Here is a 22162-nt window from a genome sequence, read left to right as displayed (position 1 = left end):
AGTCCAAATTTGAGATTTTTGGTTCTAACCGCCGTGTAAGACGCAGAGTAGGTGAATGGATGATCTCCGTATGTGTGGTTCCCACCGTGAAGCATGGAGGAGGAGGTGTGATGGAGTCGGGGTGCCTTGCTGGTGACACTGTCTGTGATTTATTTAGAATTCATGGCACACTTAACCAGCATGGCTACCACAGAATTCTGCAGCGATACGCCATCCCATGTGGTTTGCGCTTAGTGGGACTATCATTTGTTTTTCAACAGGACAATGACCCAACACACATCCAGGATGTGTAAGGGCTATTTGACCAAGAAGGAGAGTGATGGAATGCTGCATCAGATGACCTGGCCTCCACAATCACCCAACCTCAACCCAATTGAGATGGTTTGGGATGAGTTGGACCGCAGAAAGAAGGAAAAGCAGCCAACAAGTCCTCAGCATATGTGGGAACTCCTTCAAGACTGTTGGAAAAGCATTCCAGGTGAAGCTGGTTCAGAGAATGCCAAGAGTCCAAAGCTGTCATCGAGGCAAAGGGTGGCTACTTTGAAGAATCTGAAATATAAAATATACTTTGATTTGTTTAACACTTTTTTGGTTACTGACATGATTCCATATGTGTTATAACATAGTTTGATGTCTTCAACATTATTCTACAATGTAGAAAATAGTAAAAATAAAGAAAAACCCTGGAATGAGTAGGTGTGTCCAAACTTTTGACTGGTACTATATATATATATATATATATATATATATATAGTTTGTGGTTAATGGTAAGTGCTTATGGTGAGCAGGAAAAGCCAGACCCCAGTGTGTACTCTCACCATTTTGGACCGATATAATGAATTACATTAAATAAATGCACTCGATAATGAATATAGTTGCTCGAAACCACACATTAAATTATATTATAGCACTGCATGCAATGGTAGTTTTATTCCCATTTTAAAGCTTATGTTCCTATTGTAGATATACTTCCTAGTAGCCTAGATAGCTTGTGTAACTCAATGCATTCAATCTTGACCTTTCGTTTAAGTGTATCTCCACGAACAACAATGGGCAGACAATCTGACACCAGTGGATAGTTGAAGTACCCAACAAGGCCACTAGATGTCATACTGACAACAACAACAAAAAACAACAACAAAAAAAAAAAATATATATATATATATATATATATATATATTTCACCTTTATTTAACCAGGTAGGCTAGTTGAGAACAAGTTCTCATTTACAACTGCGACCTGGGCCAAGATAAAGCAAAGCAGTTCGACACATACAACAACACAGAGTTACACATGGAGTAAAACAAACATACAGTCAATAATACAGTAGAAAAAGAGTCTATATACAGTGTGTGCAAATGGCATGAGGAGGTAGGCAATAAATAGGCCATAGTAGTGAAGTAATTACAATTTAGCAAATCAACACTGGAGTGATTGATGTGCAGATGATGATGTGTAAGTAGAAATACTGGTGTGCAAAAGAGCAGAAAAGTAAATAAAAACAATATTTTTACTTTATTTGTTTATTTCATCTTTATTTAACCAGGTAGGCCAGTTGAGAACAAGTTCTCATTTACAACTGCGACCTGGCCAATATAAAGCAAAGCAGTTCGACAGAAACAACAACACAGAGTTACACATGGGATAAACAATAAACAAGCCAATAACACAATAAATAAATATAAATATATATATATTTTTTTTTTAAGATAATACAAATATGGGGATGAGGTAGGGAGATTGGATTTACAGATGGGCTATGTACAGCTGCAGATAGTACAAGTCATATTATAGATGTAGATAGTGGTATCTTTACTAGAACGGGTGTTAATTGCAGTGTTAGTACAGGGAACATATAATCTCAAGAAGCGAGCAACACAACTGTAAAATGGCAAAAAAAAATAGATACAACAACTAGATGGTTGTAAGGGGTGCCCGTGCGTCAATCTAAGTAACATAATAAAAACAAATCCCCATTAAAATCTGTCAGTTTAAGGTAGAGATATCCAGGTTTTTTTTTGTTTGCATCCGCCTATGTCGGCCTTTCGCATCTACAGTGGAAGGTGGCTGAGCTAGAACGGTTGTTTGTCAGACCAGGAGACATCCCATCTGAGGTGAAAGGTGACAGAGCTAGAGCGGTGTTTATCAGACCAGGAGACATCCCATCTGAGGTGAAAGGTGACAGAGCTAGAGAGGTGTTTGTCAGACCAGGAGACATCCCATCTGGGGTGAAAGGTGGCAGAGCTAGAGGGGTGTTTGTCAGACCAGGGGCCATCCCGAAAATTGGTCTTCTTACGAAAACGTCTGTAGTGTCCGAACGGTTTGACCCACCTTGATGGTGTTCTCCGTTTTGTTCTACAACCCCCACAAGAGTCATAGGACTTGTATGAAGGTACCACATACAAATGAATGGAAGTATGAAGGTAACCCATACAAACGAATGAAGGATGGAGGTAACCCATACAAACGAATGGAAGTATGAAGGTAACCCATACAAACGAATGGAAGTATGGAGGTAACCCATACAAACGAATGGAAGTATGAAGGTAACCCATACAAACGAATGGAAGTATGAAGGTAACCCATACAAACGAATGGAAGTATGGAGGTAACCCATACAAACAAATGGAGGTATGGACGTAACCCATACAAAACTAATGGAAGTATGGAGGTAACCCATACAAAACTAATGGAAGTATGGAGGTAACCCATACAAACGAATGGAAGAATGGAGGTAGTTTTGAGGCAACAAAAATAGCACCCACCAAAATCATAATGTGAAACACCCTAGGAAACATCCTAGGAAACACCCTAGGAAACACCCTAGGAAACACCCTAGGAGAGCTTTTAAACCCAGTCTTCTACTTTCAGGGTGCACACTTTAATCTTCAGGATATCCTGTGGCAGCAACAAGAAGATTTCGCTACTGAAAATGCAAATAGTAAAGAAAAAGATATATAAAAGAAAATATATAAATGGCTTAGCTTCATAACCAAGGTCAAATGAGCGAGATTTGCTACATTGAAATTAGGACTGTGATAGGGAGTTTTACTCCGAGACAAAAAACAACTTGAAAATTGACTTTATGCTCACCTCACCCTTCAGTCAACTTTCAGTAGAGGTGGTAACACATCCCTTCTCTCTAGTGGCGAAAAAAGGGTACTACAGAGGGGCATTCTATACATATACTACAATTCAGATATAAATATATTTTTTGAGGGGGGGGGGGGCACTTTACTTTTACAGGTATTTCAAGCATGATCCACAAGGTTTGCTGCAGGTAGAAAATCTTTGTAAATGTTATTTAATTAATGAATCAATATCTGTTTGTGCATGTGTGTTTGGTGGGGGAGACAGTTTTGCAATCTTAATCACACAAAGCCTATTATTTGGCAGGGAGCAGTTACAGGGGGTAGCCTCGCCTGGGACTCGAACCCAGACTGCCAACACCTTAACTGTATGTTAAACGTTTGGAACACACACACGCACAGCAGTAAGTAAGTGGCATGCTAATTTCAAAATTCTGCATTTTAGCTAACATTAGCATTTTTATCTTTCTGTCACACAGTATATTGTTTTCTTTGTGTTCACAACCTTTGAGCACATCCCCTAAACCCCTTTGAGATTATTAGGGTACTTTCAGTTTTGAACAAAAAGGAAAAGAAAAGTTATTTGTTTTCCGTTATTCCATGTCCAATTTCGACACATTTTTTTATTTCATAACGAATGAATGGACAATTCACAGACTATATCGTCAAACCAGGTTGAAAAATCTCTGGTGACATTTTGTATTTGTACCGGTAACTACCAGTATAATAGTCCAACATTTTAGGGTTAAATCACTATCTGGTTTTACAATCTGTAACTAACCTAGGGGATGAATGAACGCACCCGCTGACATACTGCCCTGAGATTAGCAGATAGCTACCTCCTATAGCTAGCTAATGAACCTGCAACTCAAGGTCAATCTTGTAATTGTAACTAAATAACTAGTTAATATTATTGACAAAGTTGCTAGCTAATGTCAGCTAAGATTTGAAGAAGCATCTAACAGCGATGCTGGCTAGCTAGCGAAATCAAAATAACCATCGCTTCATAAAAGGATCCAACCCTTTTTTCTCAATTTTTGCCTAAAATTACATGCCCAAATCTAACTGCCTGTAGCTCAGGACCTGAAACAAGGATATGCATATTCTTGATACCATTTGAAAGGAAACACTTTGAAGTTTGTGGAAATGTGAAATTATTGTAGGAGAATATAACACATTAGATAAGGTAAAAGATAATACGAAGAAAAAAACATGTGTTTTCTTGTATTTTTTTGTACCATAATCTTTGAAATGCAAGAGAAAGGCCATAATGTATTATTCCAGCCCATGTGCATTTTAGATGTTGGCCACTAGATGGCAGTAGTGTATGTACAACGTTTTAGACTGATCCAATGAACCATTGCGCTCTCCTCAAACAATAGCATGGTATTCATTCACTGTAATAGTTACTGTAAATTGGACAGTGCAGTTAGTTTAACAAGAATTTAAGCTTTCTGCCCATATCAGATATGTCTATGTCCTGTTTTTTTAAATGTTTTTATACTTACAACCTCATGCTAATCACATTAGCCTACGTTAGCTCAACCGTTCCGTGGGGGGGGGGGGGGGGGGACTAATCCCGTAGAGGTTATAACGCAACTTTTTCTCCGCTTTAGCGATGTGTTCATAGGCTTTGTTTATTCTGCTGGCCATGGTCCTATCGTGGCCGTCGAGTAGATTTTACTTGCGGAAAATTCTAGCCGAGGGCGATGATACACAAATGCCGTCGGTGTTAGGATTAAAATATGTCCTCAACGTCGTAGAACTATGAATGCTGAGACGCCATTGAGCAATGCACCAGTCTTTATATATTAGACTGGCATTCAACATAAATAAATGCTGTAAAATCGTGCTTTTGGGGGAAACTTGTGGATAGAGATCTGAGAGAAGGTTATTATAGTAGGAAAACTGTGATATTATGAAGTGGTAGGCATTTCATAATGTCATTTTCACTCAAGGCAATTAAAGCATAAGGTTTGGATGGGGAATGGGACACTAGTCAATAGAAAAATATACATGTAACGTTAGTGTTTAAAGAAAATCTTTCCTCAAATCATTAGTCCCTCTCTCACATGACATGTTTTCAACAAAAACCTTCAACTAAATGTATACAAATGTATATAATCCGGGTAGATGTCTGTCTCCATGCCATAGGAACAGTAACACATGCTTCTTATTATGGACGCTTACAATTTTCCTCTCCTACGGAATGCGACGGAAGCGGAAAGATTCGCTGGCGCCTGCGGTGACGGTACAGAGCACTGCTATCCGGGATCCATGGGACGTCAGGGTTTTCCAAACTCAGTCTTCGGGACCCTAAAGGGTGCAATCTTTTGGTTTTTTGCCCAAGCGCTACACAGCTGATTCAAATAATCAACTAATCATCAAGCTTTGATCATCTGAATCAGCTGTGTAGTGTTAGGGCTAAAAACAAAACTAGCACCGAGTTTGTGGAAATGCTTCCGTAACCTATCTTGGGCTCCCGAGTGGCGCAGCCATCTCAGTGCTAGAGGCGTCACTACAGACCCTGGTTCGATTCCAGGCTGTATTAAAACCGGTCGTGATTGGGAGTCCCATAGGGCGGCGCACAATTAGCCCAGCGTCGTCCGGTGTAGGCCGTAATTGTAAACAAAAAATATGTTCTTAACTGACTTGCCTAGTTAAATAAAAAATGGTTTAAAAAAATAAATGTGTGGGTACGGACATCCCAAGGATCCCAGATAGCTAAGACCCTGCGGTGACGCAATGAAGAAAAAAAAAAGATACCAGAGGTGCGTTCAGTTCGCTTGAACGTTTGCAGAACGGTTTGTACTGAACGACACGTTTCCCCCAAAAAGGTATTGTACGTTCTTGAACAGACTAAGCCAACTAACTAAGGAAAGGGGTATTTTTGCTGCCGTTTTGGTGGTGTGGCGACTGGCCATACCGACAGGGTTCCCCTACCGATAACCCTTCCCCGTTTTTTAACCGGTCGTTCAGTACAACACCATTTCAGTTCAATTGAACTTTCCAGAACGTAAAAACGTACTGAACACAGCCCTTGATTCTCTTGACAGCAGCTGAACAATTTGGAAACTTTTTTTCCCGAACTAACTCAAAGACAAAAGGAAAAATTTACTAAAAGTGGATCCACGTCGTTATTTTCTCTTTTAAACGCGTGTCAAAGTGTTCAAATGTGGAATTATTAATGGATTCGCGGTATGAGATCCAGCGGAGGGCCGGTGGGGGATCGGCGAATGCTTCACCCGCTCTTGGGGCACAGTCTCGCCGCAGGAAGATGCCTCCTAGACCCGCTGATTATAAACTTCAGATTATTATCATTGGTTCCCGTGGTGTAGGCAAAACCAGTCTAATGGAAAGGTTTACCGACGACACTTTCTGTGAAGCATGTAAATCAACCGTTGGTAAGGAAAGGTCCAGATTTCGTTAGCCTCCTTTGCTAGCCAAAACTAGCTTGCTAACAGTTCTGTTATTGTTTTGTTCTTTATGTTAGCCAACCGTCGGCTAGTTTAGCTAGCTAGCAATGTTTACGCTAACTACATGACTTGACGCAACCCGACCTAGCTAAGCTTTTAGGCTAATGTATGGTCACCATCATAGATATATATATATTTTTTTACTAATATTTTGTAAAGAAGTTGGTAGCTACAGGGGAACACTGTCATGTGTAAAAACTTGAGGTTGTTGTTTGACATGAATCTGTCAGAGAGAAGCGAGCTAGTAGTACTGTAACGGGAGCCCTGTCCAGCAGTTAGACTAGAGGTTACTGAGGGCCCTAGTAACTGTACTAGTCTTCCCTGTGGCTCAGTTGGTAGAGCATGGTGTTTGCAACGCCAGCATGGTGTGTGTGCAACGCCAGGGTTGTGGGTTCGATTCCCACGGGGGGCCAGTACAAAAAAATAAAAATGAAATGAAATGTATGCATTCACTACTGTAAGTCGCTCTGGATAAGAACATCTGCTAAATGACTAAAATGTAATGTAACTGTACTGATACCTTGTCAGAAGTGTTGTTGTTGCTAGCTACCTTGAACCAGAGGAACACCCAATAGTGGCTTTCATTATTCTGTCATAAATGTACAAAAAAAATAATATATATATATATATCTGTCTGCTACAATAACTAACTTGAGGTTTAGAACCAATAAATCCAGCGTAATTATATATTGACGTTTCATATATCCTTGGACTTAGTGTGAGGCATAGATCTATTTTGTCTGTCTTTGTGACACTATCAGTGGTCTGTTTCTGAACCTCTCGTTCTGTCGACCGACACTGGTCCCTGGGATGTTACGGACTAGTCCCTCAGGTTTTTATCTGACACTGATTTTTAGTCACTTCTCTTAGCCTAGTTTTGGAGGCCTACACAGGTCCTCGAAAGATTGGAGATCATTTATTGCCGGTCACTTGCCTGTCGTCACGGTTTGTGCTCAAGCCTGATTTGAGTTAAATCCTCCACACAGGGACAGGACTTGAATAGTCTTGAAAAGAGGGTCAGTGACTTCCACTCTTACAAAGCCATTATAGTATGACCATACCATCTTTGTGCCAAGTCACCAATTATTTAATTCTCCTCATGCAAAGCACCGAAGGAATCTGGCTTGCCTTGCTAACAGGCAAAGGGAACTAATTTATCTGTTGTGAAACAGTCTCCTGAGGTAGATCACGCAGACCACTACAGGAACATGGATATACATGCAGGTTGATGTTTATTATCATGAGTCATGTCCTGGATGCAGAACTGAGCGATTTTTATTGTGCTAGCTAGTAGGGTTAGCAGGGTGGTTAAGGTCTTTGTGGCTGTGCTAGCTAGTGACAGAAGGGTTAAGGTCTTTGTGGCTGTGCTAGCTAGTGACAGAAGGGTTAAGGTCTTTGTGGCTGTGCTAGCTAGTGATAGAAGGGTTAAGGTCTGTGTGGCTGTGCTAGCTAGTGATAGAAGGGTTAGGGTCTTTGTGGCTGTGCTAGCTAGTGACAGAAGGGTTAAGGTCTTTGTGGCTGTGCTAGCTAGTGATAGAAGGGTTAAGGTCTGTGTGGCTGTGCTAGCTAGTGATAGAAGGGTTAGGGTCTTTGTGGCTGTGCTAGCTAGTGACAGAAGGGTTAGGGTCTTTGTGGCTGTGCTAGCTAGTGACAGAAGGGTTAGGGTCTTTGTGGCTGTGCTAGCTAGTGACAGAAGGGTTAAGGTCTTTGTGGCTGTGCTAGCTAGTGATAGAAGACACCAACAGTTATGATGATTATTCTATTTTCATGACTGTCTTCAACCATAACTGTCGGTTACACGGTTATATGGTAATTGTGCCAGCCCTAATACACACACACACACACACACACACACACACACACACACACACGGAACACACCCAGGACAGAAGGGCTGCCACTGTCCCCATAGTTCCAAAAATAGTCCCTTTCACACTCTGACACTCTCCTCTCTGGCAGCTGCCACGTCTGGCCTCCATCTTGTTGTGCGTTGTCATCCTGGGTACACAGCTCTCTCTCTGTCTCTCTCTGTCGCTCTCTGTCTCTCTGTCGCTCTCTGTCTCTCTGTCGCTCTCTGTCTCTCTGTCGCTCTCTGTCTCTCGCTCGCTCTCTGTCTCTCGCTCGCTCTCTGGTTGTCTGTCTCTCTCTGTCTGTCTCTCTCTCTGTCTCTGAAGCAGCAGCTTTTTTGGATCGTCATATTGGGCCCTCTGAGGGTCTCTGTCTGTGCTTGTTCATGGTTGTTTTGATGACCAGAAGTGAGGAGGGTTGCATAAATATTGAAATAAGTGTCTGAAATCTGTCATAAACCAAAATATTTGATGTAGAATATCTTTACATTTCTAGCACAGAAGTTTGTGATTAAAATGACAACTTTTTCCTTGTTGTAGTATTTCCTCCATGAATTCTTGTATTCTAAAGCGCTTTGGAAGAACTTGCTACTTGAACTAGCCTGTTTGTCAATTTGTCATGTTTTTCATGCTTTTTCCCATGTTTCTGGCTGGCTGGCTGATTGACTGGCTGACTGACCGGCACAGGGGAAAGAGCATGGAAAAACATGACAAAAGACACATTTGGCCCTGTTTTCTTCCTGTAGGAGTAGATTTTAAGATCAAGACGGTGGAGCTGAGAGGGAAGAAGATCAGGTTGCAGATCTGGTGAGTCAACAGGAAACAGGAAGTCATCATCAGCCTCTGTCTGTTCCACTATCTCACACAGAAATTTGTTTACACCCCTGTTAGTGAGCATTTCTCCTTTGCCAAGATAATCCATCCTCCTGACAGGTGTGGCATATCAAGAAGCTGATTAAACAGCATGATCATTACACAGGTGCACCTTGTGCTGGGGACAATAAAAGGCCACTCTAAAATGTGCAGTTTTGTTGTACAACACAATGCCACAGATGTCTCAAGTTTTGAGGGAGCGTGCAATTGGCATGCTGACTGCAAGAATGTCAACCAGAGCTGTTGCCAGAGAAATGTAATGTTAATTTCTCTACCATAATGCCACTTCAACGTCATTTTAGAGACTTTGACAGTACTTCCAACTGGCCTCACAACCGCAGACCACGTGTACAGATGGGTGTCTATTCCGAGTCATGTGAAATCCATAGATTAGGGTCTAATTTATTTATTTCAATTGACTGATTTCCTCATGTGAACGGTAACTCAGTAAAATCTTTTTTTATTTTACCTTTTATTAAACTAGGCAAGTCAGTTAAGAACAAATTCTTATTTTCAATGACGGCCTAGGAACAGTGGGGTTAACTGCCTTGTTCAGGGGCAGAACAACAGATTTGTACCTTGTCAGCTCGGGGATTCGATCTTGCAACCTTTCGGTTAACTAGTCCAACGCTCTAACCACTAGGCTACGCTGCCGCCCCTAAAATTATTGCACGTTGCGTTTAAAAAAATATATTTTTTCTTCTTCAGTACATTGTTTTAGTTCAATATGATATCTGTTTGGGGCTTCTTGGGGGTCATTCTACAGTCTACAAATGATTAGCCGTTATGATCTGGCCCCCTGACCGTCCACTCAAGAGGAAATTGGCCCGTGGCTGAATGTAGTTTGATGACCCCTGACATACAACATTAAGTGACACTTCAGTCTACAGTAATCGACCGTTCAGCTACCTTCCGCTGCACAGAATAGCTGACCTTTTCATGCTACGGCTACATGACACCACAGATACTGTAGCTACACATCCTGATGTTGCCATTTAGGATGAATGTGTGACTGCTACCTGGGCTGAAATGTGTGCATATCTCTCACTAATAACACCATTTCTTCTGTTTACTGACCTCATCCACTCTCAATCTCTGTGTCCCTACCTCCACCCATCCCCCATCAGTTCAGGATGACCTGTCTGCGTACTGGCTGTGTCATCATGTTTCGTGCTGACTGCCTCATCTCACCACCTGGTCTTGGCTGAGGCTCCATCACTGTGTCAGTCAACCCTAACCTCTGTCTCTCTTTTTGTCAGTCAACCCTAACCTCTGTCTCTCTTTTTGTCAGTCAACCCTAACCTCTGTCTCTCTTTTTGTCAGTCAACCCTAACCTCTGTCTCTCTTTTTGTCAGTCAACCCTAACCTCTGTCTCTCTTTTTGTCAGTCAACCCTAACCTCTGTCTCTCTTTTTGTCAGTCAACCCTAACCTCTGTCTCTCTTTTTGTCAGTCAACCCTAACCTCTGTCTCTCTTTTTGTCAGTCAACCCTAACCTCTGTCTCTCTTTTTGTCAGTCAGCCCTAACCTCTGTCTGTCAGTCACCCTTAACTTTTCACTCTTTCTGTCTGTCAGCCCTAACCTCTCTATTGGCCGGTCTGTCCGTCAGCCCTAACCTCTCTATTGGCCTGTCTGGCCGTCAGCCCTAACCTCTCTATTGGCCTGTCTGTCAGTCAGCCCTAACCTCTCTATTAGCCGGTCTGTCCGTCAGCCCTAACCTCTCTATTAGCCTGTCTACTGCTGCTCATACTCTGGCGGACTGACTGGCGGACTGACTGGCGGACTGACTGGCGGACTGACTGGCGGACTGACTGGCGGACTGACTGGCGGACGACGGCGGACGCGGATTGACTGACTGACTGACTGGCGGGCGAACGGATTGACTGACTGACTGACTGGCGGGCGAACGGATTGACTGACTGGCGGGCGAACGGATTGACTGACTGACTGACGGATTGACTGGCGGACTGACTGACTGGCGGACTGACTGACGGATTGACTGACTGACTGGCGGGCGAACGGATTGACTGACTGGCGGGCGGGCGGGCGAACGGATTGACTGACTGGCGGATTGACTGACTGACTGGCGGATTGACTGACTGACTGGCGGATTGACTGACTGACTGGCGGATTGACTGACTGACTGGCGGATTGACTGACTGACTGGCGGATTGACTGACTGACTGGCGGATTGACTGACTGACTGGCGGACTGACTGACGGATTGACTGACGGACTGGCGGGCGAACGGATTGACTGACTGACTGACTGACTGACTGGCGGGCGAACGGATTGACTGACTGACTGACTGGCGGGCGAACGGATTGACTGACTGACGGGCGAACGGATTGACTGACTGACTGACTGGCGGGCGAACGGATTGACTGACTGACTGGCGGGCGAACGGATTGACTGACTGATTGACTGACTGGCGGGCGAACGGATTGACTGACTGGCGGGCGAACGGATTGACTGAATGACTGGCGGATTGACTGACCTCTGCACCATAGTTGGCTAGATTTGTATATGGAAATTAATTCACATGAAGTTCGGCAATTACTACGTTTGTTATTAGCTTTAACTAGGGCCTTGTTTTCCCAGGTCATGTCAGGTGACTTGGTCTGGAAAACCTCATGGCCCTAACTCATAGATCCAGTCTGATATGTGATGTGTCCTATCTCTAACTCATGGATCCAGTCTGATATGTGATGTGTGTCCTGTCTCTAACTCATGGATCCAGTCTGATATGTGATGTGTCCTATCTCTAACTCATGGATCCAGTCTGATATGTGATGTGTGTCCTGTCTCTAACTCATGGATCCAGTCTGATATGTGATGTGTGTCCTGTACCTCCAGGGATACAGCTGGTCAGGAGAGGTTCAACAGTATAACCTCAGCCTACTACCGTGGGGCCAAGGGAATAGTACTGGTCTATGACATCATCTATGACTGGCGGGCGAACGGATTGATTGACTGACTGGCGGGCGAACGGACGGACGGACTGACTGACTGACTGGCGGGCGGACTGACTGACTGACTGGCGGGCGGACTGACTGACTGACTGGCGGGCGAACGGACTGACTGACTGGCGGGCGGGCGAACGGACTGACTGACTGACTGGCGGGCGAACGGACTGACTGACTGACTGGCGGACGAACGGACGGACTGGCGGGCGGACTGACTGACTGACTGACTGACTGGCGGGCGAACGGATTGACTGACTGACTGACTGGCGGGCGAACGGATTGACTGACTGACTGACTGGCGGGCGAACGGATTGACTGACTGACTGGTGAACGGATTGACTGACTGACTGACTGGCGGGCGAACGGATTGATTGATTGATTGACTGGCGGGCGAACGGATTGATTGATTGATTGACTGGCGGGCGAACGGATTGATTGATTGATTGACTGGCGGGCGAACGGATTGATTGATTGACTGGCGGGCGAACGGATTGACTGACTGACTGGCGGGCGAACGGATTGACTGACTGACTGACTGGCGGGCGAACGGATTGACTGACTGACTGACTGACTGGCGGGCGAACGGATTGACTGACTGACTGATATGTGATGTGTGTCCTGTCTCTAATTCATGGGTCCAGTCTGATATGTGTCCTGTCTCTAACTCATGGATCCAGTCTGATATGTGATGTGTGTCCTGTACCTCCAGGGATACAGCTGGTCAGGAGAGGTTCAACAGTATAACCTCAGCCTACTACCGTGGGGCCAAGGGAATAGTACTGGTCTATGACATCACCAAGCAGGAAACATTTGACGACCTTCCCAAATGGATGAGGATGATCGACAAGGTAGAAGGGATTTTTTCTTCTCCATTGTATCCAAACTTTTTATATTGCTGTTTTTCCTGATCAGGTCAATTTTATTATGAAAAACTCAGGGCCTTACACATCATCGTGGATTATCATTGATAACAGAAATTGTTATGTAGTACTAGGCACGGAGCGACACTAGGATGGGCCACATACCTCTCCTCTGTTCCTACAGTACACACACTACCGTTCAAAAGTTTGGGGTCACTTAGAAAATGGCCTTGTTTTTGAAAAGAAAAGCAAAAAAAATAAAAATGTGTTCATTAAAATAACATCAAATTGATCAGAAATACAGTGTAGACATTATTAATGTTGTAAATGACTATTGTAGCTGGAAACGGCAGATTTTTTTTTTTTAATGGAATATCTACATAGGCGTACAGAGGCCCATTATCAGCAACCATCACTCCTGTGTTCCAATGGCACGTTGTGTTTGCTAATCCAAGTTTATCATTTTAAAAGTCTAATTGATCATTAGAAAACATTTTTGCAATTATGTTAGCACAGCTAAAAACTGTTGTTCTGATTTAAAGAAGCAATAAAACTGGCCTTCTTTAGACTAGTTGAGTATCTGGCGCATCAGCATTTGTGGGTTCGATTACAGGCTCAAAATGACAAGAAACAAAGACATTTCTTCTGAAACTCGTCAGTCTGTTCTCGTTCTGAGAAATTAAGGCTATTCCATACGAGAAATTGCCAAGAAACTGAAGATCTCGTACAACGCTGTGTACTACTCCCTTCACAGAACAGCGCAAACTGGCTCTAACCAGAATAAAAAGAGGAGTGGGAGGCCCCGGTGCACAACTGAGCAAGAGGACAAGTACATTAGAGTGTCTAGTTTGAGAAACAGACACCTCACAAGTCCTCAACTGGCAGCTTCATTAAATAGTACCCACAAAACACCAGTCTCAACGTCAACAGTGAAGAGGCGACTCCGGGATGCTGGCCTTCTAGGCAGAGTTCCTCTGTCCAGTGTTCTTTTGCCCCTCTTAATCTTTTATTTTTATTGGCCAGTCTGAGATATGGCTTTTTCTTTGCAACTCTGTCTAGAAAGCCAGCATCCCGGAGTCTCCTCTTCACTGTTGACGTTGAGACTGGTGTTTTGCAGGTATTATTTAATGAAGCTGCCAGTTGAGGACTTGTGAGGCGTCTGTTTCTCAAACTAGACACTAATGTACTTGTCTTCTTGTTCAGTTGTGCACCGGGGCCTCCCACTCCTCTTTCTATTCTGGTTAGGGCCAGTTTGCGCTGTTCTGTGAAGGGAGTAGTACACAGCACATACCTCTCTTCTCTCTGTCATTGGCCAGTATGCTTCAGAAGAGGCAGAGCTGCTGCTGGTGGGAAACAAGCTGGACTGTGAGACAGACCGCATCATCACTAAACAAACTGCAGAGAGGGTGAGTCTAATACTGATCTAGAATCAGTTGATGGGGTGGGGGGGGGGGGGGGGGACTTTCTCCAAGAAGAAATTTCCCAAGCCAGGGCTTTTGTTTACTTCTAATCTTCACAGATGGATTAGTTAACGGATTATTGTGTAGAGCATCACAGTACTGTAATAATAATAGTAATAATATTAGTTGATTTTCTAATTGATTGATTTTGACTTTGGTATCATCGCGTCTCGGTTCCATTCACAGTTTACCTCGAGGATATCTGGGATGCGTTTCTGCGAGGCAAGTGCCAAGGATAACTTTAACGTGGAGGAGTGCTTTCTAAAACTAGTGGACGACATTCTAGCAAAGGTGAGTAGGAATCCTCACTGTGCTTTTTAACTATACGCCGCTTATTTTGTTGACCTGCGACCTACACTGAGTGGACAAAATATTAGGATACACCTTCACCTTTTGCCCTCAGAACAGCCTCACTTCGTTGGGGGCGTGGACTCTACGGGAAAGCGTTCCACAGGGATGCTGGACCATTTTGACTCCAATGCTTTCCCACAGTTGTGTCAAGTTGGCTGGATGTCCTTTGGGTGGTGGACCATTCTTGATACACACGGGAAACTGTTGCGTGTGGAAAAACCCAGCAGCGTTGCAGTTCTTGACACAAACTGGTGCGCCTGGCTCCTACTACCATACCCTGGTCAAAGGGACTTTCATCTCAATTGTCTCAAGGCTTAAAAATCCTTCTTTAACCTGTCTCCTCCCCTTCATCTACACTGATTGAAGTGGATTTAACAGGTGACATCAATAAGGGATCATATCTTTCACCTGGATTCACCTGGTCAGTCTGTCATGGAAAAAGCAGGAGTTCCTAATGTTTTGACCACTCAGTGTGTTTAAATAAAAAACCTGGTTCAGTCTGCTTTCCACCAGACACTGGGAGATGAATTCCCCTTTCAGCAGGACAATAACCTAAAACACAAGGCTTAAATTGTATTTTTTTTCCTCATCAATCGACACACAATACCCCATAATGATAAAGCAAAAACAGTTTTTGTTTTTAAATGTTTTGCTAATTTATTAAACTGAAATATGTAATTTACATAAGTATTCAGACCCTTTACTCAGTACTTTGTTGAAGCACCTTTGGCAGCGATTACAGTCTCGAGTCTTCTTGGGTATGATGCTACAAGCTTGGCACACCTGTATTCAGGGAGTTTCTCCCATTCTTCTCTGCAGATCCTCTCAAACTCTGTCAGGTTGGATGGGGAGTGTCGCTGCACAGCTATTTTCAGGTCTCTCCAGAGATGTTCGATCGGGTTCAAGTCCGGGCTCTGGCTGGGCCACTCAAGGACATTCAGAGACTTGTCCTGAAGCTACTCTTGCGTTGTCTTGTTAGAAGGTGAATATGAGCGCTGTAGAGCAGGTTTTCATCAAGGATCTCTCTGTACTTTGCTCAAGAAAGAAGAGCGAATCTTGTTTCTCATAGTCAGAGTTCTTTAGGAGCCTTTTGGCAAACTCCAAGCACGTTGTCATGTGCCTTTTACTGAGGAGTGGCTTCCGTCTGGCCACTCTACCATAAAGGCCTGATTGGTGGAGTGCTGCAGAGATGGTTGTCCTTCTGGAAGGTTCTCCCTTCTCTACAGAGGAACTCTAGAGCTCTGTCAGAGTGACCATCGGGCTCTTCTCCCCTGATTGCTCAGTTTGGCCAGGCGGCCAGCTCTAGGAAGAGTCTTTGAGGTTCCAAACTTCTTTCATTTAAGAATGATGGAGGCCACTGTGTTCTTGGGGACCTTCAATGGTGCAGAAATGTTTTGGTACCCTTCCCCAGATCTGTTCCTTGACACAATCTTCTCTCGGAGCTCTACAGACAATTCCTTCAACATCATGGCTTGGTTTTTTACTCTGACACGCACTGTCAACTGTGGGACCTTATATAGACAGGTGTGTGTGCCTTTCCAAATCATGTCAAATCAATTGAATTTACCACAGGTGAACTCCAATCAAGTTGTAGAAACATCTCAAGGAGGATCAATGGAAACAGGATGCACCTGAGCTCAATTTCGAGTCTCATAGCAAAGGGTCTGAATACCTATGTAAATAAATGAGCAGAAATGTCTAAAAACCTGTTTTCGCTTTGTCATGATGGGATATTGTGTGTAGATTGCTGAGAATTTTTATTCATTTAATCCGTTTTAGAATAAGGCTGTAACGTAAGAAAATGTGGAAAAAGTCAAGGGGTCTAAATACTTACCGACTGCACTGTAAACACTGGAGTTGCTTACCAAGACGTCATCGAATGTTCCTGAGTGGCCTAGTTACAGTTTTGACTTAAATCAGCTTTAAAAATCTATGGCAAGGCTTAAATGGCTTATCAACAACCAACTTGACCGAGCTTGAAGAATTCTTTAAAGAATAATTGGTAAATATTGTTTAATCCAGGTATGCAGAGCTCTTAGAGACTTACCCAACAACACTCACAGCTGTAATCGCTGCCAAATGGGATTTATAACATGTATTGACTCAAGGGGTTGAATATTTATCTAATCAAGATATTTTAGTGTTTTTTATTTTAATTCAAACATTTAAAAAAAAAAAAATCCACTTTGACCTTAGAGCATTATTTGTGGATCAAAAGATGATCGTTAAATCCACTTTAATCTTACTTTGTAACATAAGAAAAGCTGTTTATAAAAGTCAAGGGGTGTGAATACTTTCTGAAGGCATTGCACATTTTATATTTGGGATTCCATTTAGTGCCCTCCCCTGGTATTTAGTGTGCATGTAAAAAATTACCTATTTCTTGTGTTTTCATATAGTTTCCTATAATATTGTTTTCATGTTTTCCTATAGCTTCTCTCCGCATTTCCTATAACTGTACCCGTTGTTATGTTGTAATAGTCTACAATTTTTATTTTTTTATTTCACCTTTATTTAACCAGGTAGGCAAGTTGAGAACAAGTTCTCATTTACAATTGTGACCTGGGCCAAGATAAAGCAAAGCAGTTTGACACATACAACAACACAGAGTGACACATGGAGTAAAACAAACATACAGTCAATAATACAGTAGAAAAATAAGTCTATATACAATGTGAGCAAATGAGGTGAGATAAGGGAGGTGAAGGCAATAAATAGGCCATGGTGGCGACGTAAATGCAATATAGCAAGTAAAACACTGGAATGGTAGATTTGTAGTGGAAGAAAGTGCAAAGTAGAAATAGAAATAATGGGGTGCAAAGGAGCTAAATAAATAAATACAGTAGGGGAAGAGGTAGTTGTTTGGGCTAAATATATGGCTAGGGACTTCAAGATGTATTCACACCCCTTGATATGGTCCACATTTTGTTGTTAGTCTGAATTCAAAATGGATTAAATTCATATTTTTTTGTCTCCCCCATCTATACACAAAGTGAAAACACACACAATTAACTTGTTTTTCGCAAATTTTATTGAAAATGAAATACAGAAATATCTTGCCCAAAGTATTCAAACACCTTTTGCTATGACACTCCAAATTGAGCTCAGGTGCATCCTGTTAACATTGATCATACTTGAGATGTTACTACAACTTGATTGGAGTCCACCTGTGGCTAATTCAATTATTTGGACATGATTTAGAAAGAAACAAACCTGTCTATATAAGGTCCCACAGTTGACAGTGCATGTCAGAGCAGAAACTATACTATGAAGTCCAAGGAACTGTCTGTAGAGCTCTGAGAGAGAATTGTGATGAGGCATATGTCTGGGGAAGGGTATAAAACAATTTATAGTGTTGAAAGTTTCCAAGAGCACAATGGTCTCCATGGAAAAAATATGGATCTACCCAGACTGCATAGAGCTGTCCAACCAAACTGAGCAACCGGGCGAGAGGCGCCATGATCAGGGAGGCGAGAGGCGCCATGATCAGGGAGGCGAGAGGCGCCATGATCAGGGAGGCGAGAGGCGCCATGATCAGGGAGGCGAGAGGCGCCATGATCAGGGAGGCGAGAGGCGCCTTGGACCATTCTGACAGAGCTACAGAGTTCATTGGCTGAGATGAGAGAACCTGCCAGAAGTCTCTACAGCACTTCACCAATCTGGGATTTATGGGAGAGTGGCCAGACAGAAGCCTCTCCTGAGAAAAAGGCACATGACAGCACGCCTGGAGTTTCAAAAAGGCATGTGAAAGACTCCGAGCATAAGGCAAAATATTCTGTGGTCTGTGGAGACAAACATTTTACTCTTTGGCCAAGAATGTAAAGCGCTATGTCTGGAGAAACCAGGCACAGCTCATCACCCCTCTAACACCATCCCCACCGTGAAGCACGGCGGTGGCAGCATCATGCTATGGGGATGCTTTTCAGCAGCAGGGACTGGGAGACTAGTAAGGATAGAGGGAACAATGAATGGAGGCAAATCCTTGATGAGAACCTGCTTCAGAGTGCAAACGACTTTAGATTGGGGCAAAGATTTACGTTCCAACAGGACAATGACACCAAGCATACAGCCAAAGCAATGTTGGAATGGCTTCAGAACAAGAATGTGAAAGTCCTTGAGTGGCCCAGCCAAAGCCCAGACTTGAATCCCATTGAAAATCTGTGGAAAGACTTGAAGATTGCTGTTCACCGTTGCTACCCATCTAATTTAAGAGAAGTTGAGAAAATCTGCAAGGAAGAATGGGAGAAAATCCCCAAATCCAGATGTGCAAAGCTGAGTCGGACAAACCCAAGGTGCATCTACATTGTATTCAGTCGGGTGTGAAAACTTATTTAAATTAAATACATATTTCTGTATTTAATTTTAAATTAAATTTGCTAACATTTCTAAAAAGATGTTCTCACTTTGTCATAATGGGGAATTGTGTGTAGATGGGTGAGATTTTCTTTTTTAGTTAATCCATTTTGAATTCAGGCTGTAAAACAACAAAATGTGGAATAAGTCAAGGGGTATGAATACTTTCTGAAAGTTCTAGATCAGTCACTTAACAAAACAAACTGTATATGTAGTATTTTAATAGTCATTATAAACTGGGTGGTTCGAGCCCTGAATGCTGATTGGCTGACAGCCGTGGTATATCAGACCGTATACCACGGATATGACAAAACATTTTATTTTTACTGGTCTAATTACGTTGGTTACCAGTTTATAATAGCAATGAGGCACCTCGGGGGGGGGGGGTTGTGATATATGGCCAATATACCACGGTTAAGGGCTGTATCCAGGGACTCTGCGTTGCGTCGTGCCGAAGGACAGCCCTTAGCCGTGGTATATTCGCCATATACCACACCCCCTTGGGCCTTATTGCTTAATTATACCCTTCTAATACTGGTAAGTTATTTTGTATATTCCACACCACCTGAGGCACTAATCATGACTTGCCTGTTAACTTCCTATTCTGTCTTCTGGTCACCAGATGCCTCTAGAGATTCCCAACAGGAAGCTCTCCAACAGCATCCTGTCTCTGCAGCCTGAACCAGAAGTACCTCCCGAGCTCAACCCGCCACGCATGCACTGTTGCTGAGATGACTCCCCTCTCAACTCTCCACTTCATCCCCCCCCTCCACCACATCCCCCCCCTCCACTACTACATCCCTCCACTACACCCCCCCTCTACTACATCCCCCCCCTCCACTACTACATCCCCCCCTCCACTACTACATCCCCCCCCTCCACTACTACATCCCCCCCCCTCCACTACTACACTCCACTACTACATCCCCCTACATCCCCCCCCTCCACTACTACACCCCCCCCCTCCACTACTACATCCCCCCCCTCCACTACTACATCCCCCCCCTCTCCACTACATCCCCCCCCCTCTCCACTACATCCCCCCCCCTCTCCACTACATCCCCCCCCCTCTCCACTACATCCCCCCCCCTCTCCACTACATACCCCCCCTCTCCACTACATACCCCCCCTCTCCACTACATCCCCTCCACTACATCCCCTCCACTACATCCTCTCCACTACATCCCCCCCTCCACTACATCTCTCCTCTCTCCTCTCAACCATTCTGACCACCAGAGGGCAGCACAGCCAAGCAGAAGTCAGATATCAAGAGGAGGAGAGTAAGGCTGCATCCCAAATGGCAATAGATCCCATATATAGTGCACTACTTTGTACCAGCGCCCTTTTATAAGGAATAGAGTGCCATTTGGGATGCACATGAAGAGTCAGTTGTTGCTGCAAGGAGCTTTATACCCCCTGCTCTCACCCCCCCCTGCTCTGAACGATTCGGCGTCCTCCTATTTCTATCCTGTAGCTGTATGATATGACATGTCACACTAACACACAGACCTCTTCTTACACCCCTCCCCCACCCACGTCCCTTTGTCTACACACACCTGTACACGCACCTGTACACACACACACACACACACACACACACACACCTGTACACGCACCTGACCCAGACTACCTCATCCACGGGCCTGCTTGGCTAGCTGTGCCTCGCAGCCAAGTGCCTTCTAGGTAGAGATTCCTCTGGTAACCAATATATATCTCACACACACACACACACACGGGGACAACTTGAGAAAGAAAAGGAACACACACACCTGACTTCACTGAGGGAGTGGAGCTCCTGACCCTGCACTAAGTATATCAGTATTCTCTACTGTACAGGAAGGAACATGGATATATCTTACATCTGAAGTCAGTATTCTCTACTGTACAGGAAGGAACATGGATATATCTTACATCTGAAGTCAGTATTCTCTACAGGAAGGAACATGGATATATCTTACATCTGAAGTCAGTGTTCTCTACTGTACAGGAAGGAACATGGATTCTTGTCATATTGAACACGGCAACATTTAGATGGAAAATCTTCTTGTGTGTTTGTATATAGTTACATATAGACAGTTTTTTTTAAACCTGATTTATCACGTAGTAACTTGAATTAGATACAGTATTGGGTCTAGAGTCAGATGAAAACATGTTGAGAAAGCTGTCTTTTTGGGGCTAAAGTCATCTAGATCTACTTAGAAAACGACATAGCTGCCATTTGGTCTTGGATCGGACTCATTTTAAATCGACAGGATCCTCGTGAAGAATTTCAACATGTGTATTTACACAACCAATAATGACACAGCCTTAACAGTAGTTGGTTTGTTGTGTGTCGCGTTCATTTCTGTCCGTCTTGCCTTACAGTATTATAAGAGTGTTTTTGAATGATTCCTGGTCTGTTTGTTCATTGTAATGTTTTGCACTGTAATCCATGACAGCTAGTTCAACTCCTATGCTAAAGTGTGTGTATGTGTGTGTGGTGGGGGGGTAGGCAGTGTAAAAATAATAAAGTATTAAATTAGTTAGCGGCACTAATAATGATGAATAAAAACAAACCTTGTTTCAATGTCGAACCCTATCAGTAGTATTCATCAGTGCACACCGTAGCAAAACGTTTTGCAATGGAGACAAGATTTTCCTTATTGGACAATTCAGGTAGTCCCCTGTTTCAGTCTGTTTTGTTACGTTTTGGTGCCTAGTGAAAACGTTTTTGAGTGGACAGAAGTGCAGTGGCTGATGGGTAGTGTAGTTTGAGGCATCTACGTACAGTCACTATGAAGACAGGAGGAGGTAGCTACGTACAATCACTATGAAGACAGGAGGAGGTAGCTACGTACAGTCACTATGAAGACAGGAGGAGGTAGCTACGTACAGTCACTATGAAGACAGG

At 43.4% G+C, this 22162-nt stretch overlaps 1 protein-coding gene across 1 annotated transcript; it reads left to right on the top strand.

The window, feature by feature from the left end:
* The first annotated feature begins 5829 nt into the window (after window positions 1-5829).
* Window positions 5830-21845, top strand: LOC106569737 (ras-related protein Rab-12). Its single transcript, XM_014141315.3, has 6 exons — window positions 5830-6493; window positions 9159-9219; window positions 12958-13096; window positions 14425-14514; window positions 14755-14859; window positions 19895-21845. Exons 1-6 carry the CDS (start codon window positions 6277-6279, stop codon window positions 20000-20002), a joined length of 720 nt encoding a protein of 239 aa, XP_013996790.1. The 5' UTR covers window positions 5830-6276; the 3' UTR covers window positions 20003-21845.
* Window positions 21846-22162: the final 317 nt, after the last annotated feature.

The sequence above is a fragment of the Salmo salar genome, chromosome 14 (assembly GCF_965601325.2).
Source record: "Salmo salar chromosome 14, fSalSal1, whole genome shotgun sequence".
NCBI classification, from domain to species: domain Eukaryota; kingdom Metazoa; phylum Chordata; class Actinopteri; order Salmoniformes; family Salmonidae; genus Salmo; species Salmo salar.
This window is presented reverse-complemented; position numbering and strand designations above follow the sequence as displayed.

What these genes read in the sequence shown, in the direction of transcription:
- LOC106569737 (XM_014141315.3), top strand. Translation starts at nt 6,277, where the DNA reads ATGGATTCGCGGTATGAGATCCAGCGGAGGGCCGGTGGGGGATCGGCG. An exon ending in AAGATCAGGTTGCAGATCTG is followed by an intron (nt 9,220 to 12,957) that starts GTGAGTCAACAG and finishes CTGTACCTCCAG; the next exon opens with GGATACAGCTGGTCAGGAGA. An exon ending in TGGACGACATTCTAGCAAAG is followed by an intron (nt 14,860 to 19,894) that starts GTGAGTAGGAAT and finishes TCTGGTCACCAG; the next exon opens with ATGCCTCTAGAGATTCCCAA.